The sequence below is a fragment of the Eumetopias jubatus genome, unplaced genomic scaffold (assembly GCF_037043125.1).
Source record: "Eumetopias jubatus isolate StellerSeaLion01/CBP00866 unplaced genomic scaffold, mEumJub1_p1.0 scaffold_7, whole genome shotgun sequence".
NCBI classification, from domain to species: Eukaryota; Metazoa; Chordata; class Mammalia; order Carnivora; family Otariidae; genus Eumetopias; species Eumetopias jubatus.
In genome coordinates, this window is record NW_028274813.1 from 121,495,109 (window position 1) to 121,508,977 (window position 13,869).

Genomic DNA, 13,869 nt, shown 5'->3' on the forward strand with positions numbered 1-13,869 from the left:
AATCATATGAGGTGATATATGTATAGTATGTCACATGGTACCAGATAGCTCTTAAAAATATTATTGTGATTACTGATTTCTAAGAATAATATTGTAATTCAGCTTTTTTTTTTTTGACTGCTCACCTTCTCTTTCTCACCAATCCCCAACTACATTGTAAGAATGTTGTATATATCATTTTAGGTTTTCCCTTTACACAGATATTTTGAAATAAGAAGGGAATTATTTTCTTTTGTAACCTGCTTTTTTATCAAAAAATTATGATTAATATTTTCTTGCACTGATAAGTTCGTCTTTAATATCATTTTAATGAGTATATATCTTGATTTCTTTACTTAATCTTCAGCTGGATTGGATGCTGGGATGTTTCTAGTTTTTCCCCATTAGAAACCACACTGTAATGGACATCCTTAATTATAAATCTTGGAGGCCATTCTTAGACTCATGGCTCGAGGGGTGATTTCACTGAGCTATGATGTCCATCGGATGATCCTTTCCCCTTCTAGGGATGGTGCTGCCCAAATAATCAGGCCCCAGCATTTGGAAAGAAAAGCGCTATCACCCAAGTCAGTGCTTGAGACACATGGACACCTCACCCCGCTGAGTCCAGGTCCTGTGCAGACCACCCCCTCCTGCCCACATCTGCAGCCTCCTGAGCGGGTTTCCGACCCCCAGGCCATCTCTCTTCTCACCGCATCTCCTGCTCTTCTTGCTGTGGGGCTGTTCCTTGCAGGGTATAGCAGGACACCCGCTGTCCCTCCCAGACTTTGTCAGTTGGGGATACGGGGGTCTTTCTCTTCCTCCCCTCCTTTGTCATGTCAGGACCTCCTGGGCCCTGGCCAGAGGGGTTTGGTGGTGCTCCTACCTGGCCTGAGCACTGTCAAAATCGGAAGCTAAGGTTGTTGAACCAAGCCTGGGTTGGAGGGAAGTCCTGGCATGGGAGAAGAATCATGGAGGAAAAACCAGGAGTGTTTCCTAGTTACGTGTGAGTCAGGGGAGTGGGGAGGCAGAAGTATTAACCTACAGAGATTTAACGAATTGACTCAGTAGATGGATTCTAAGGATGGTGGTTCTCAAAAGCACAATGGCACCCAACCCAGTCTTCTCTCATTACAACGAAGACATAGCTGTTGGACGGGTCCCCAAAGAAAGCAGAGTGTCCCTGTTGAAGACTTCTATCCCTCCGTGGCTCACTTCAGGGTTGTGGCCACACCGCTGCGGTCCTGGCTGTCTTGCCTCTTTGGATGGCGTGGAAGGGGTCAAAGGACCCGTACCTAGGGCAGGTCTGGCAAACCACGCCCCAGCCCGAGTCCTTGTCACGGAGCCGTCGCCCCACACTTGTGTGGGTTTGTCAGAGCAGGAACGGACATGCTGGTTGTTGCTCGCAGGCTCAAGGTTGGGAGGGTTGGCCTTCCTGACCTTGTCCAGTCTGGGCCGCTGCTTCCACTGCCAAAGCCCGTAGATGGGTCAGGGGACCAGCAGTCCTATGCCCGGGGCCACTCCCATCCCACCTCTACGTAAGGCTCCTCACTTGTTTGTTTTTCTCCCTTTTCCTTGTCCAGCTCCTTCTGCTCCAGTGATAAACCCACAGGCCCCCAACTCTGCCACGGGGTCCTCCGTCCGAGTGTGCTGGAGCCTATATTCTGATGACACCGTGGAGAGCTATCAGCTGTCCTACCGGCCAGTGCAGGACAGCTCGCCTGGGAAGGACCAAGCAGGTGAGGCTCTGCCAAGAACACACTCATGTTCTTCAATGGCTAAGGGCCCTCAGAGGCCAGGGCCCTGCCTTCCTAGCGATCAGAAGGGCGGAGGTGGGATGAATCTGTGCATCCAGCTCCTTGGAGCTGTCGTGATCTAGAAACTGCCCAGAGGACGGGATGCAGACAGGTGAGCATGGCAGAAAGGGTGAGAAAAGCAGGTTGTCTGGGGAGAGTCACAAGGCCAGGCTAAGGTGTCTGGAGTGTAGATAGAGCTGTCAGGTCAGAGTTGCCCTTGGGATGAGCCCCTGGCTGCACCGTGTGCAGGAAGGGTGGGGACACCCCTCCTTGAGGAGGCCCAGCTGGGCTGTCTGGGTTCAAATGGGCCTAGCAAGTGAAGGGAGGGTAGGCTGGCTCTTCTCAGAGCAACCCTGTGTTGGTAGAGACCAGAAGGGTAGCCCACAGACCCTCATGAGGGCTGAGCAGGGCCTCTGCAACTTGGACAGGCCACTGCTGCTCAGACCCATGTTCCCAGGCTAAGCAAGCTCCTGGGAATGGACCCTAGCCTCACTGTAGGCAGCCCATCCTCTTCCCAGGGAAATGGAGCTGGCTGGTGTGGGGCTAGGTCTGGGGTAGCTGCCTCCCCCCACCCCACGTAACAGATAAGCCATTTACCTGTTGAGAAGAGCAGATCAGACAGTAGAGGAGCCCCAGCTGAGCCCCTGGAGGAATCGGGGGACCAAGGCTAGCCAGCAGGGCCTGTCCTGTGTGCATGGAAGCAGAGCGGGGTTGGGGGAGAGGGCCTTGGGGATTTCCACTTTATGGACGCAGAGCCTGAGACCCCGGGAGGAATGAGCTGTCCGTGGGGGTACACTGGGTGATGGCAGAATCAGGGCAAGAGTCAAGTCTGCAGGCTTCCTGCACAGAGCTCTGTTCCTTGTACCAGGCCAGGCAGGTGGAGGGTTCTAGGTGCCGAAAGTGAGGATGGTTTTTCTGACCAGGGACCAGGAAGCAAGGGGATTTTTTTTTAAAATTTAAATTCAGTTAATTAACATATAGTGTATTATTAGTTTCAGAGGCAGAATTCAGTGTTTGATCAGTTGCATATAACACCCAGTGCTCATTCCATCACGGGCCCCCCTTAACGCCCATCCCCCAGTGACCCCATCCCCCCACCCACCTCCCCTCCAGCGACCCTCAGTTTGTTTCATAGAGTTAAGAGTCTCTTATGGTTTGTGTCCATCTCTAATTTTGTCTTATTTTTCCCTCCCTGTGACCCTGTTTTGTTTCTTAAATTCCACATAAAAGTGAGATCGTATGATAATTATCTTTCTCTGATTGACTTATTTCACTTAGCATCATACCAGGAAGGGGAATTCTTAAGAAAAGTAAGTTTAAGTGATGCTGAGGGAGGTCAGAATAAGGTGAGCAGATGGTGAGGGTGGTCTGAGCAAAGACTTAAGAGCGCACAGTGGGAGAGGAAGGAGGAAGGCTTCAGAAGGGAGGTCTGGGACCAGGAAGCCAGACCTGAGTAAGCCCAGCTCTCGTCGTGAATCCAGTCTGTTGATACCCCCGGCATATGCACAGAAGAAGCCAGAGTGTGGGGGCTGTTCCTGGCAATCTGTGAAGATTTTTTAAATGGACCACTTTGTGATAAAGGAACTGATATCAGAGGCTGGGTTCATGAGTTTTCACTGCCTTCCAAGAGTTTGGGGAGGTTTGGAGGTGTATCAGTTAGCTTTTGCCGTGTAACAATACCCTACCGCACCCTACTCCACACATATATACACAACTTGTCGCTTAAAATGACAAACATTTATTATTTCGTATAATTCTGTGAGTTGGCTAGATATTCTTCTGGTCTGGGCCGGCTAGGGTCGGGCTGGATGGTCTGGGATGGCCTCCCTTACAGATCTGGGGACATGGCTGTGACGGATGGGATGACTTGGACGGCACCTGGTCTCATTGTCCAGGAGGCTGGGTCGGGCTTGTTCACACGGAAACGGATGTGTTCCCAGCAGCAAGAAGACAGGCCTCTGTGCGCCGGCATTTCCCGAGCCTCTGACAGCATCTTGCTTGCTGCTCTCCCATTGGCCACGGCAAGTCCCACGGCTGAGCCCATCAAGGGATGGCAGGAAAAACCGAGCCACATTGCAGAGGAGTGCCCCTACAGGGCTGGGAGGAATCTGTGGCCGGTTTTGTAATCCACTACAGGGAGATTCAGCACAACTAATTTGGAGCTACTTGGCCTATTTTTAGGGTTGAAGTCTTGTCTTTTTTTTTTTTTTTTTCAGAGTTTACAATGACTGTCAAAGAAACCTACTGCTCAGTGACAAATCTTGTGCCAAATACCCAGTATGAATTTTGGGTCACAGCTCAGAACAGGGTGGGCACCAGCCCCGCCAGTGAGCGTGCGGTGTACATGACAGGTAATGGGGCCCACTTGTGTCTGGAGCAGGCCCTTCCCCCCAGGGGATGCAGGAGTCACGGCTTCCTAGATGTGGCAGGACCGTCGATTTCACTTGGCAGGGCAGGAAAAGCTGTATCTTCTTCTTTCACTGAATGCACCAAATCTGAATTCCTAGAAAGGAAGGGACATTTGCTCAGAGTTGGTCTCAGAATACCAAAAAGCCTGCTCACAATCACAGTGCTGCAGCACTTTCCAACCCCCTTCTGCTCCGGGAACGTGGGAAAGGGATGCCCCGTGTCTTGCCACCCATCTGGGTGGCCGTAACAGAACAGCCCAGACCGAGGGAGTCATAAACGACAGACATTTATTGCTCATGGTTGTGGAGCCTGGAGGGTCCAAGATCACAGTGCCAGTATATTCAGTGTCTGGTGAGAAGCCTTCCTGGTTCAGCACGCCGGGCTCTGTTCCGGCTGAGTCCTCACACAGCACAAAGGGGCTAGAGAGCTCTTTGGGTTCTCTTTTATAAGAGACATCCTCCTTCTCATCTCCCAGAGACCCCACAGACCATCACATTGGGGAATAGGTTTCAACACATGAATTCGGCCGGGGGGAGGGTTGTCGGGGGGACACAGGTACTCCGTCTGTTGCACCTGGTTTGCTTTTTCTTGCACCAAATCTCTTTTGTGCAAGGACAGTGCTTGTGCTGTCTGGCCAGGCTCCGGGCACACTGGCTGGGTGTGAGCAGGATGACTGTTCATCTCTCCCTTTGTCCTGCGCCCAGCGCCTTCCCCTCCCATCATAAAAAGCAAAGAGATACGGAGCTGCGAAGAGGCTGCGCTCATCTGCTGGGAGTCTGGAAACCTGAATCCCGTGGACTCGTACACGGTGGAGCTGACCCAGGCGGAAACACCTGAAGCATCGGGCGTAACCGAGTGAGCGCCGGGGCTGTTTGCTGGGCACAAGAGGCCTTGATGCCTGACGCAGTGACACAGCTCAGGAAATGCATGGGGTCCGGAGGGAAAGTCAGAGTTGGGGACACATGGGAACCTTAATTTGGGGCTACTTTGTTTTCATGAGAAGTTGCTGGAATGGTATTACTGAAAGCGCATGATGAGTGAATAAATGGTTTAAACCTCGCGTTGGCTTTCTCAGCCCGACAACGGTTTACCGTTCATTCATTCAGCAAGTATTGCGGGCCTCGATGGTGCCGAGTCCTGTGCCTAGGCTCTGGGAGACTAGACAGAAAAATTTCCTCCCCTACGGAGCTGACTGGCAAGTGGGGGCAAACGGAAAACAAGAAAACAAACGCATAAGGTGCTGGAGGAACTGAGAGACCCACCTGGCTGGAATTGAAAGGGGAGGGAGAGCATCTTGAGGCAAAACAAAAGAGGTTAGAGCCCCACCCACAAAGAACTTTGTGTCCGTGGCGGGAGGCTGCCTGGAGGCTCACGCCCACGCTTGGCTGGCCGAGCTGAAGGTGTTCACAAGTGCATGAGGCTGGGGTCAGCTGCCCCAGGGGCCCGCGGGTCCCACGAGTGTGTAGCTGTGTGCAGTGGAGGACACATGGGTACACCTCTGGCCTACAACTAGGCAGTCCCAGAGTTTACAGAAGAGGGATGAACCAGCCAGGCAGCCCAGGACAGCCAGCACGTCCAGGGGATGCCCAGCTGTGGAGCACAGAGTGCATCCACCTGGCTCTGGAGAAATGGAGGAGGCAGGGGCTGGTGTCAACTCTTAGGGAAGACGGGTTCCTCTCTGCTGAATGCCGGGGTGGAGCCTGGCCATCTGTCCCACACACCCTCTGTTCAGGTAAAATCCATGTGTCCACAGCCATATCAGGGCTGACCTTGGTTATTCTAGAAATACTCAGGAGTGGGGCAGGGGTGGTCTGATGGCTCTGGCCACCTGAATGATCCAGATTTCCTTTGCAACTTGTGCTGATACCTTAGGAGCACCTGACATCTAGCACCAGCCCACAACGATGGGTGGTCGGTGACCTGGGTGATCTGGGGTAGCACCCGCTCTCCTAGTACCAGTCTAATCATCTTGAAGAAAAGACAAAATCCCTCACACACTAGTCCTTTCCTGCTAGCTCATCCCATACCAGCTTCTCTTCCCTGTCTGGCTCCGGCCACACTGTTACATTTAGTTCTCCTACTTCCCGCCACATGCCTGTTCTATGGAGGAGACTCCTGCCCCGTTTCGTCCAGTGACTTCCAAGTCATTCTTCAGAGCTCAGCTCAAAAGTCCCCTCTGCAGCATCAGGCACTCTGTAGTACATCGTCACCATGTCATGGTCACCACCTCACATTTCCTCCAGTGGTGGCTTGAGGAGTGCCTCGCTACCCATCCAGACTGTGAGCTCTGGGAGGCCAGGGACTACATTAGTTTTCCCCAGAGCCTCCGTCTACAGTGCCCGGAACCTAAGGTGCCTGGTTAATATTTATTGAAGGATGTGGGAATGTGCCTCTCTGGCCTGAAGCTGCAGCCTTCAGGACGACCTGGACACCCAGGCCTCATCAGGTGAGGGTGTGGTATCCGGAAGCGGGCATCACCCCGAAGGCTTCTCTTTTCCCCTGGGCTGAAATGGGTTTTAGCAGTTGCAGGACTAGATAATGGCAGTTATGAGCCTGTATTCGTGTCCAGTAGAATTTAAATAAATTGGGTTTTTCCCAGGCGGCTTCTGTTTGTCCATCAACACAGATGGAGGCCTGCTAGGGGCCCGGCGCTGGGCTCAGGTAGGTGGTCCTCAGTCCCGGTCAGCCAGCGGCGGGCGCACCGCATCCCACTGCATGCCTACCTCCACTGACACAGCATTAGATGCCAGGCGTGGGGCTAGGTGCCCAGGCCCCCAGGGCGGGGACCCCGGAGGGAAGAGGGCCACCCACACCAGGAGCCACAAAGGAACGAGGAAAGTGGACTGTGGGAGGACACGCTCCTGGCTGTGCCGCTGTTGGTCGGAGGACGGGGGTGCGAGGCTGGGTTTAAAGTCCCAGCTTTGAAGGGGAGGCCTGATGCCAGGGCCTGGCCGCCCGGCCCCACCGCGCGGTGACCGCCGCTCTGCGTCTTTGTGCAGGTCGGTTGTGGGCATCCCATCCTGTGAGTGCCTGGTGCAGCTGCAGCCCAGGCAGACCTACGCAATCTACGTACGAGCCCTCAACGTGGGGGGCCCCAGTGCAAGGAGCGAGCCCGTGACAGTGCACACCACAGGTAAGTGCCCGGGCCACACACTCCCAGAGACCTCAGGGAGCCGCCCTGTGGCTGACCAGAGCTGCATGACTTCGCTGGAAAATATGGCAAGTCAGGCCAGGAAGGTGTTCGGGGATGTCAAGGCCCTGGGGTCCCATTTTATAGACAGGGGACTGGAGGCCCAAGTCATAGAGCAGTTTGGTGGCGACCCAGGGGTCTTTCTCCATGCCCTCAGGTCGGCTAGAGGCTTGTCACCCCGGACCTGGGTGGCCCAGACACTTCATCACTCACACAGACCACACACCACCCTTGGGATGGCATCGTTATTCCCAGCAGGGGCTTTTGGCCTTGGCGGGTCTCCTGTTTCTGCTGTCAGCCCCAGAATCTCCCACCCACCCACAGACCCAGCTTGGACCTGGCTGCTCAGCCTCTTCCTAGGCCCTGTCTGGCCCTGGTGGGTGCCGCACCCCCAAGCCCAGCCCCAGCCCCTTCTCACTTGCTGTCCTCCTGTCACACAAGCCCAGATCTTGGGCATGCAGAGACATCGCTAGCAACACCCCCCAGCTCTGCTCTCCCAGCACTGCTTAGCTGCGGGCTCTGAGCTTCGTCGCCGTGCCCTGGGGTCCAGCGGCTCTTCGACCCCTCACAGAGCCGGTCCCGCGCAGGCCGGCCGACGGGGCAGCAGGCAGGTAGGAAGCAGAAGCAGGGAGCCGGAGCCCGGGCTCTGACTGGGGTCGTTGCCTGAGGGACGTTGTGTCATTCTGCCCTCCTTTCCAACACCAGGAGAGCTGTGTGATTAATTCTCACCCTGTTGCTTCCACACAGATGGGGAAAACCAGCTGAGGGGCCACGGAAAGCCCCAGAGCTGGTGCGGGCTCGTGCTGGGATTAGGACTCAGGGTTTTCTGTTCTGTTGGCCCGGGGCCTGCCTTTACTTGGCTGGTCCTCCTCGTTTTCTGTGCCGACCTGGTGTTTTGAAATGTCAGATTCAGGCTGTTTCAATGAGAGAGAACAGAGCAAAAGGTACAGCCAGCCCTTGAGTATTCAGTCATTTCTGACTTAGTTTGTTCATATACATTTTTTTAAGAGTGTATTTATGAAAGGGGCACCTGGGCGACTCAGTTGGTTAAGCATCGGACTCTTGATCTCAGCTCAGGTGTTGAGCTGAGGGTCCTGAGCGGAGATGGTGCTGCCCGAACCCAGGTTTGAGATGAAGAGAACAGGGATAGGAACTTGAGCAAAACAGAACTTGGCTATAAGACACAGAAGTGGAGAATGAGTCATTGTGCTTTCAAATGACGGATTTTTTTTTTTTTTACTAAATAATTTGTTCTTCAATCTATTCCGTACCACTTTGTGATGAGCTTTGTTTTAACCATGATTTGGGGAGGGCTGTCATCTCCTTCCCTCTCCCCCACGGCCCTAATTGAAATGTTAAATTTCACTTCCCTTTGTCAGATGGATCAGTAAGAATCTCCTCAATTCCTGCTTCCCCTGGCAGGTGGGTTAGAGGTTCCTGTCCCCGTGCCGGCGTTTACAGCCTCCCGGTTCAGAGAGCAAAGCCTCTGGAATCAGAAGGGCTTGGGGGTTCAGATTTGAGTTCTGTCATTTGTCGGTTGTTTTTTTTTTTTTTTAACCACCCGTGCCTCAGTGTTCTCCGCTACAAGGGAAAATAATAACCGCTGTTTCTAAGGGTAGTTGGTGAAGACTGAACGAGCGAAGACTTGCAAACCGCTCCTGGGAGCTAGGCACAGGGACCCTGGTGCGGGGTAACTGCCCCCCACCCCCGTCATTACGAACAGGAGGGGCAGGACCCCACGAGGCCCAGGCTGCCGAGAGGAGGGGGCAGCAGTGATGGGCTATTTCCACCTTCGCAGGCAGCTGCTTTCCCCTGAACCAGCACACCTGCCCTCCCTGGCTGACCATTTCTGAAGACGGGTTTACGGTCATGCGAAGCGACAGGAAAACCCCCGCGAAGGAGCCGCTCCCTGGCAACACCCAGTTTACCAGGTACTTTTTATCAGCCTCTCACTGGAACATTCTGTGAACCTCCCTAATGCTCGCTGTTGTGCAGGTGAAAGTGGGTGATGACAGATGCCGTCTTGAAGAGGGAAAGAGGTCCCAGAAATGGATGAGGGCCGAGGGGCCTGGTGGGGAAGGGAGGCTGGGGAGGTGGAGGGAAAGGGTCTGGCTGGTGCGGGCTGAAGACACATGTGGCCGCGGAGGTCGAGTCCCAGGCAGGAGGAGTCGGACCACGAAGCCAGGCCGGGGGTCACGCCAGCAGGCAGCAGGAGAGCTGGACGGAGGCGTCCCGGGGCTGGGCCCCGCACCCCCTCTCCTGCACCGCGAAACCTTATTTTAAAACTCCTGATGAAAACCCACAATGGAGCCTGAGACAGAGTCGGCGGGGAAGATGGGGATTGCGTCAGTGCCTGAGCTGAGGGGGGGGGGTCCCCCAAAGGTGGGCGCCGTCTGTCTACCTCTGTCGCTGTTTCCAGACCTTGGCGCTCCATTCACGTTGAAACCATTTCTTTATGCCTTCCTTCTTTCCCAATACTTAAAGCAGACTTGCACTCAGGAGCAAATACGCACTACTGAAACAGAAAAGTCAAAGCAATGGGAGAGAAAGAACAGATAGGTTACGTTTTAGAGCGAATTCCATTTCCAGGATTACACTGAAGGGTGGCTCTCAGCTTCCCGGCAGTCAGGAAAAGAAGAGGTGGTGGTGGGTTGGATTTAGAGTCGGGAGGATCTTCTAAGGAGGAAGAGGGGCTCTCCTATGGGGGCCGCAAGGGCCACTGACACAAACAGTATCCAGCCTCCCTGCTGGGGTCCTCAACTCTCCCGGGGCTGGCTCCTCCTCTGATGTTGGCTCCCTGCTGGCGTATCTACTGTGTGTGTATTAAGCACCTACTATGTGTGTTAGCACGCACAGGGTACAATGGAAAAATGACTTTATCCTTGCCCACCTCTGCCCGGGCAGCCCAGGGTTGGGGGGCATGGAGAGGGGTAGGAAGTGATAAAGGTCTTACTTGTGTTTTAAAAAAAAATTCAACGGAGTAGATTTTAAAGATCGTATTGGCTTTATTCACTGATGTACGAACTGGGCAGGAGCTCCAGGGAACTGTAGAAGATGAAAGAGTTCCATGGGCGGAGTGAGCAGGAGCAAGGACCTTACAGTAGGCAGCAGGTGGTTGTGACAGGCTAAACTCCTTCAGGGGACAGCGGGGTCTCTCAAGCACGTCACCTCACTAGTGCTCATCAGGCGACGACTGGTTGACCAGTTTCAGATTCCAGATCTGAGAGAACTGTCACTGTAACTGGGTTGTTTCGGTTTGGTGACATGGGGCTTAGCATGATGGACTCCATTTTGGGCCTGTTGTCCTGTTTTCAACCCGTTTGGTACCTGGCTGGTACCAGTGTGATGTGTCTCTCTCGGGCAGTTCCCAGGTAGGCCTCTCCCCGTGGCGGCCCCTCCCAACCCACCAACCCCAGCACCCAGTTATACAGCTCGAGGTCTGCCGAGGTCTCCTGGGCCCTCCCAGGAAGTTCTCTTGGACAGGATCCTCTCAAGAACAAAACGAAGACAGCTTTCCTGCAGTGGATTCCATTCACGCCAGGTCCCCTGAACGCACCCACCTCTGACCAGGCCGGTGCTCCTTCACTCTGTGTGAACCACAGGAAAGCTCCCTGCCGGCAGACAGAGCCTCAAGCATCTCCAGCTCCAGCCCTTTGGTGTTGCACTCAAAGTTGCAAAACAGTTTTTGGCCACCGAGTCCTGCATAGGTGGTCTAGCACCTCACCCGGAAACACGGGAGAGCTCCCCATCTAGTGTTCTGTTCGTGGCTTTTGGGGGCCCAGCCAAGCTGAGTTAGTCCCCATTTCAGTATCGTTACCAGTCTATCTGTTGCCCTGTGAAAACACCATACTGGGTGCTGGGAGTAAGAGACACAGATACTGTCCCTGCCCCCCTGACTCAGACTGGCAAGTCGGGGAGATGCAGATGTCAAAGACGCACCTATGAAATAAGTTTTTAGGAGTATGGACAAGCATTGTAGGAGCCCCAAGGAGGAAGGCTTCCCGCAGGGGCAAGGGCCGGAAGGATGAATGGGAATCCTCCAGGCCGACGGCAGATTGAGTGCCTTCTGCCTGTACAAACAGCAAAAGCCAGAGAGGCCGTCTGTTTGGAGAACCACGAGCAGTTGTGCGTATCAGGGGCGTAGGGTCCGTAACGGGAGGAGGCAGGAGATGGACTCATTCTAGTGCAAAACAGGTTTGGATCTTACCCTTCCGGTTGTGGAGAATTTAAGTAGGGTAAGGGACAGGGTCAGATTTACATTCCAAAAGGATCACACTGGCCATGAAGTGTGAGCTAGGGAAGTGTGTGTGTTGTGGGGGGGCGGGGGGGGGGTGACAAGGAGACCAGAGGAGAGCGGCCAACCGGTTAAGGGGCGGGCAGGGGCAGGACGGGTCAGGGGCTGTAATTCTATGGAGTGCTGATCAAGTGCCAGACACGTTCCAAGTGCTTTACGTGGATGATCTCATTGAATCATCACAACAGCCTGTGAGGGCCAAACCATCATCAGTCCAATTTGACAAATGAGAAAATTGAGGCACAGAGAAGTAAAGGAATTTGCCCACCAGCACACTGCTAGTAAGGGTTCGGGTCAGAATTCAACCGGAAGCTGAGCTTGTAACCACTACATTACTCCTGTCTTAGTTTGCTGCCTTGGGTTATTAGGTAGATAGTTAAGTCCGTTAATGGAAATGGAGAGAAAATGAGGGGTAAATACCCCTCCGCACCCCAAGCAAAACACAGTTTGGTCGGCGGGAGAGGTAGGAAGGTGTAAGTTCTGTTTGGGACATTCTGAAGGAGAGACAGCAGGTGGGTGGGCATGTGGGTCTGGGGCTTGGAGTAGAGATGGCTTCGTTTTACAGAGAAGGGGTGACTTCACGCGCAGTCTGCTTCCCAAAGCTTTGCGTGGCCTTCAGAACTCGGGCTGTGAGAACGTGAGGGTGATCTGGCTGTGACATCTGTCACCCCATGGATCGCCGGGGCTGATGTGGCTGACCTGGCTGGCTGGGCAGCGGTCCCCTTCCTCCCTCACCGCTCCATGCACGTCCCTCCCAAAGCTGCACACTGGGTCGAAGAGGACGACCTTCCTGGATAGAGGAAGACCGTTCTTCGGTCAAGGGTATACGAGTAGCTGCGCTCCCTGCTAGAACCTCCAAACAAGCTCTGAAGGTCCATTTGTAGGAGAACGTATGTAGTCAAGCTTCCAAGACTCCAAAGGAGGCCCTGCATGTGGCCGTCTGCCTTTAAACAAAGAAATAAACACATAAATAAATAAATGAGAACTTGGGGTTTGAGAGTAGAGATCATGTGTTAATGACAGCTAAACAAATCTGCCTAGGGATCTGGGGAGCCACCTTGAATTTGGCTAATGTAGGAATTTCCTGCCAGAGGTAGAATATTCATTTTGGAGATACTGATGTGGTCCAATTTCCAACGAGAACCTTTCTCTGGAGAATGCTGCATTGTTGTAAAACAAAACGTTAACCCTGACCTTTGTAAGTGTAATTGTTCCTGGTGGCATCTTGGAGGTAGAGTCGGATCATCTGGGAGGAATTTGCTCTTCACTCTTCTTGGGTCTGCGCCAGTGATGCGACTCCCCGGCTGCTGCTTGTGGGCCGCCCCATGGTGGGCATCACCTCGAAGACCCTCGAGCTGGTTCGGAACCTCGAGCACACGGTTCTCCCGATGATGCTGAGTCCCGTGAGGTTTCAGTCCCTTTCTTTTTTTTTTTTTTATCGACAAGTGAACCAAACCTTTGTTACTCAAAAGGCCAATCATTTAAAAACGCAAACGGAGCCTTTTCTACCAGCAGGGTAACAATTCTCTTGTGATTTCAGCATCGGTCAGGCGGGCTTTGTGAGCCGAGGGCTGCCGCTTCACGAGGGAGGCGGTCGGAAGCCCTCCCTCCATATTTATCGGCCCCCTGCTGACCATCCCCAACAGCTGGTGTCACTCAGTGTCACAGCCAGGCTGGCATCACCCCCAAATCACACGTGCTCCCTCTTTCTAAACCCAGGTGTGTTGCCGTCATGGGGAACCTAATTCCAATCCGAGGGCGCCACTACTGGGAGGTGGAGGTGGACGAGCGTGCCGACTATATGGTGGGTGTGGCCTTTGAAGATGTCCCTAAACAGGAGGACCTGGGAGCAAACTGCCTATCTTGGTGCATGAGGCACAGATTTGCATCATCGAGGTAAAGTAACATCCAGACAGCCAGCGTTAAAATTTGCTTTGAAAGAAGAGATCAGGAGGTTTCGCTAGCAATAATTAAGGCCTACAGTATGTCTTAGGAAGTATTTTAGGGTATTTCAGGGCTCTTTTCTAGCCCTTTTCCCTAAAGTCCAGATGAGGAGAAACAGCAGCTTTGGGATAAAAATAGCTAAACTTCACAAAGAGCTTGTTCTGCACCAAGCACTGTTCCACACTCTTAGATGAACTATCCCATTTACTCCTCACAATTCTATTATACCATTTTAAAAATAAGAAAGCTATGCCTCA

At 53.4% G+C, this 13,869-nt stretch overlaps 1 protein-coding gene across 3 annotated transcripts in view; it reads left to right on the forward strand.

Annotated features, from left to right (window-relative positions):
• FSD2 (fibronectin type III and SPRY domain containing 2) overlaps positions 1-13,869 on the forward strand; it is a 45,721-nt gene that overhangs the window by 27,289 nt on the left and 4,563 nt on the right. For all 3 annotated transcript variants that reach the window (XM_028089426.2, XM_028089427.2, XM_028089429.2), the window contains 6 exons: positions 1,563-1,718; positions 3,992-4,126; positions 4,889-5,039; positions 7,184-7,317; positions 9,173-9,305; positions 13,388-13,564. In XM_028089426.2, the coding sequence (XP_027945227.2) occupies positions 1,563-1,718; positions 3,992-4,126; positions 4,889-5,039; positions 7,184-7,317; positions 9,173-9,305; positions 13,388-13,564 (886 nt within the window). The remainder of the gene's footprint in view (positions 1-1,562; positions 1,719-3,991; positions 4,127-4,888; positions 5,040-7,183; positions 7,318-9,172; positions 9,306-13,387; positions 13,565-13,869) is intronic.